Source organism: Dinoponera quadriceps, unplaced genomic scaffold (genome assembly GCF_001313825.1).
Source record: "Dinoponera quadriceps isolate SergipeBrazil2010 unplaced genomic scaffold, ASM131382v1 scaffold2420, whole genome shotgun sequence".
Classification (NCBI taxonomy): domain Eukaryota; kingdom Metazoa; phylum Arthropoda; class Insecta; order Hymenoptera; family Formicidae; genus Dinoponera; species Dinoponera quadriceps.
The window spans coordinates 1168293-1172731 of record NW_014556754.1 but is presented as its reverse complement, the minus strand read 5'-3'; the positions used below and the strand labels follow the sequence as shown (position 1 = coordinate 1172731).

Here is a 4439-nt window from a genome sequence, read left to right as displayed (position 1 = left end):
TCCCCCCGGTGGTGACATAAGCTCGCAACGCGCCGCGACAAGGAACAATAACAATTAGTTACGATTGTGGTCGCGCGACGTCGGTGTAACGCCGGGTGTGCGCGGTCGCATTTATTGGCGGGGGCGGACGTCGGCGCTTTTAATCGTGTTTCATTACGAAAGTTCATTTCGCGACGGTTCCACCGTCCCCGTGACGTCAGTGTTGCCTTTTGCATAGTTGATGATACACTTCGGACGGCGTTTCTCGCGCGACTCGAACGAGGTGAAACACGATTTCGTTACTCTGGATTCTTCCTCCCCGAAACAGCCAGGATATTCCTCTCGATACTCTCGATGATTCCGATTCTGGCTCCCCAAGTTCTGAATCTTCGAACCAAGATTTGCAGCCGTGGACGTAAGGACCACCCAGTTAGCCGAAACAACGCGACGTATTAGTGAACCTGCCCCCCTCTCACCCCTTCCCGATATCGAAGAAACGTTCGTATGCAACATCGAAGCGGCAAAAAGACCGTTTCACCGCGACGAAAGGAGCGAGAAATCGGGAAGAGGCTGCGGAACATGTAGGGGGTTGAAACGGCATGTAGAAAGGGAGGAAAACGACGAAGGAGGGATAGAGAAGGTGAATCGAGGAGAGCAAGAGAGATAGAGAGACTGCAAAAGAGAAAGAGAGAGAGTGAGAGTGAGAGAGAAGAATCGTTGAGCGCGGACGGTAGTGGTGGTAGCGGGGGTGCGGAGGAGCCGGGCAAATCCTTTTAAATCCACACAATTGCGACAATGGGGCTTTATTTGTTATCTCGGGGGCCACATTGTGAGTCGCCGTGAACGAACGGACAGATTACGTCGGGCCAGTGACGGCGCAGCGCCGAGAGAGCCCGCTCCTACCGCTCGACGTCGCTCCAAGGGAACGACTTTATCCCCCTACACCCCCTTACAGTTTCCCCCCTCCCCCCTTTTATTTTACGGCCGCCACCCTCCTCGTCGTCGACGTCGCTGCCATCCGCCAGAAAAGCGGATTCGCCGTTACACGTCCGCGTCGAAATTTCCCTCGGATTGCCCACACCGCCCCCTCCTCGCGCTACCCCCCTCTCCGCCCCTCCTCTTCCAGCCCGAGCTCCGGCTCGTTGCCGGCCCTCCTCATTTTCTTTCTTTTCTCGAAATTTTCGATGGAAAAATATGGCCCTTTGTTTGCGCTTTTGTATCGTTAACGCGAGGCGAGAGCTGGACGGAGATAGAAAATTAAATAACCAAGGTATTTTAACGCCGAATATATAAAATAACACAGAAAATAACACCTGTGTTTGCGCATTAAAGATAATAAAAGAAAAAAGAAAATATCAGGAAGTTGCGGGAACGATAATGAGGAGAATAAGAAAAGTGATGTTAAATATGCCAATTGAATTCAACGATACCATATTCCATCTCGAATAATCAAATTTAAGCTTTCCCCGATTATCCGAACAAAAATTAAGCGAGACGAGGCTATTAATTTGCGTTACGTACGAGAGGTCGTTGTAGTTAATTAACATTTACCGACGTGACCACCTCGATCAAGGCCATTACACCGTCCTACGCGCACAATCGCGTTGGGAATTTATTTACCAACGGATTAAGACAACATATAGTGGCCGCATTTACGCTTTCGCCGGAAATTTCAGCAGCATCGCGGAACATCCGCTGGTACCTCCCCCTTTTACTTCTATTTCCTACTTTTTTTTTCCCCCTGCAGGGTGGAATGTAAATCGAGGTCGGGATATTTTGCAACGCGGGCACGAGGTTAGAGCGTGGAATCAGTTTAAATCTTGTTCCCCGAGACGAGATCGAAGAGCGAGAGAGCGGGGATCGTTCTCAAATTTAATCTGCACGCACCTCGCGCGCAAACCCATTCCTTCCCTCTCTCCCCCCTCAAGCCCGAGTTTTATTTGGAATTTATTGATCACCATTAATCTCCCCGGAGACAACGGCACGTCCAAGAAACGTTCATTTTAAGCTCATCTTAGGGAAATCTGATAGATTAAAAAAAAAAATCTACTAGATTAAGTAAAAAAGAAAAATATTTGATCAAGTAAAACCTAGATTAAAACTATTGGATTAAGCGAAATAAGACAGATAAGCACACAAAGTAACGTCATAATTTTCTCGATAATAATAACTCATGATTAAATAATATAGAATTATGATAAATTATTTAATATACAGATTAATTTTCTCCAGTCTTCCTCTTTCTCCTTCTCCCTCTCTCTTCCTCTCTCTCTCTCTCTCTTTCTCCCTCTCTCTCTTTCTTTCTTTCTTGGCTAATAAAAATTTGTTACGTTTCTCAGATACTGCAAAATATGTAAAAAATGGGATACAACTCGTTGATCGCAAAATGAATCAAGCTAAAATTAATCACGACACGTTACTTTCCTTCAACGACAAATATAACTGTTATCTACGGGCTAAGGATATTGTTACCTTGAGAAGCAAATTACAAGACCGTAATCGAGACAATACATCGTACAACAACGAGATATTTCTTAAAGTTTTAATGAAACGATCATTACGCGCGCTGATTATTATCGCAAAATTAGTTTGCGTCTACCGTGAGATTACGTTCGCGGGGATCGCGAGATGTTACTCAAATGAGGCTTATAACATTGCAGGACGTTGCGAGGATTCTAGAAGAAGACTCTCTCGCGAGATTACGCGGACCTCCTCTCTCATTCGAGGGGGCCCCCGTTTAAGAGAGGTGCGCCGGAGATCGAAAAATCGGCGCGGGTTTCGCCGGGCTAAATAAACTTATAACGGTGATTAAATATTCAGGGTCGGTAATAAAGAGCCGGTCTCCTCCCCCGCCTTATAAATACCGGCCCCGGTCTCGCTCTAATTCAAGCCCGAGCTTAGCCCAGCACGCCCCTAAGCTTCCCGGCAACAATGTACCGTATTATGAAGTACGAGGTGATCGCGCGGGACTCTTCCCCGTCGTTTTCGATCCCTACGGTACCGCTGATGCGGAGCCCCCTCTTCCCCCTCTCCCCGACCAACGCAATCATTTCGCTGGAGTGTTCGCGACTAAAGAGCAATTAGTGCCGTTAGGGAGGAAAGAATCGCCTGTCGATCCGCAAGGACGTCGCGAATTATTACCATATTCTTCTCATTTCGTATTCCCGAGCGTGTCGGGGAGAACAGAGGCTCGAATCTAATAATAACAGCAATAATTATATAATAATTAATTATATTACCGACGTGCGATTATACGTTATACATATATAATCGCAAGTCTCACCCTGCAAGTTCGCGTGTATTCAATTTCTGTCATGGATGGAATAGCGCGTGAGATAAACAATGTTGTTGACGCAACAAAAAAATTAATTACATACAAATCCGTCGTCAAATATTTGGTCAAAATAAATAAATAACTGTAATTAGAGGTAAAATAAAGTTCTCTCTGTTTACTTTTGCTTTCGATGCTGACGAATATGAACTACCGTTTGAAATTATTTTGATAAAGTTTAGGATTATCAATTTTATGCGAAATAATTAATTGTGATTAAACATAATAATAATAATGTAATACAATTCACGGGCTTACCTTAATCTCTTGGCCTCGTCAATGAAGGGTCGCTTCTCGCCCTCGCTCAGCAGTTTCCATTCGGCGCCGAGCCTCTTTGAGATCTCCGAGTTGTGCATTTTCGGATTCTCCTGTGCCATTTTGCGACGCTGACCACGCGACCACACCATGAAGGCGTTCATCGGCCGCTTGATATGCTCGTTATGCAGGCTCTTGGACGACATCTCCATAAGTCCCTCTCTTTTGGTCTGATCTATTTCTTTACCACGCTAACTTACGGCATTTCTCATAGATCGGGGTCGATAAAACAATCCTTCGTACGCGAATTCCCGTTATCAATGTTTCTTGGTGGTTTTACTTCGGAATGCCGAGGATATTTTTAATGATATTATTTCACGTTTCCTTTTTTTACCCGTTGGAAGACCCCGTTCGTCAGACGTTTCCTTGATCTTGTCGACTCTAACGGGATTGTATATTCTAGTATTAGTACTTCCGACTCGACAGGGCCCGACTTAGATGGGATCTGTTTTAAGAGGTTTTTCCAACGGATCGCCGAGCATAGCCATGTCCTACACGGTGTATCGTCCGAGCAAACAGAAGGCCGGCTTGAGTTAATTGAGATCAAATAGATTCTTTTCTACCTTTAACCTTTCCAATCGATTCACCCTTCAATTGCCAATCCGCTTCACACCCGAATAATTCACTACACTAAGACGATGTCAACAATGACGATATCTTTCGAAGCTCGAAGAAATAGTAATTTGAGATTTTCTTATGTCATTTGAGAGTTCGTTCCTTCGATACTCGATACTGGTTTAGCGAAGGTCCCTTCCTCAGAAAGTCTTTATTATCCGATGGATCTTGAAAGCCACTCTCGCGACCGACGGTAACG

At 45.3% G+C, this 4439-nt stretch overlaps 1 protein-coding gene across 1 annotated transcript in view; it reads right to left on the bottom strand.

Annotated features, from left to right (window-relative positions):
* The window catches only part of LOC106748136 (transcription factor SOX-14-like), a 6868-nt gene extending 3091 nt beyond the window's left edge, over positions 1-3777 (bottom strand). The window contains exon 1 of the mRNA XM_014626383.1: positions 3569-3777. Within this exon, the coding sequence (XP_014481869.1) occupies positions 3569-3777 (209 nt within the window). The remainder of the gene's footprint in view (positions 1-3568) is intronic.
* Between the last annotated feature and the right edge of the window lie 662 nt (positions 3778-4439).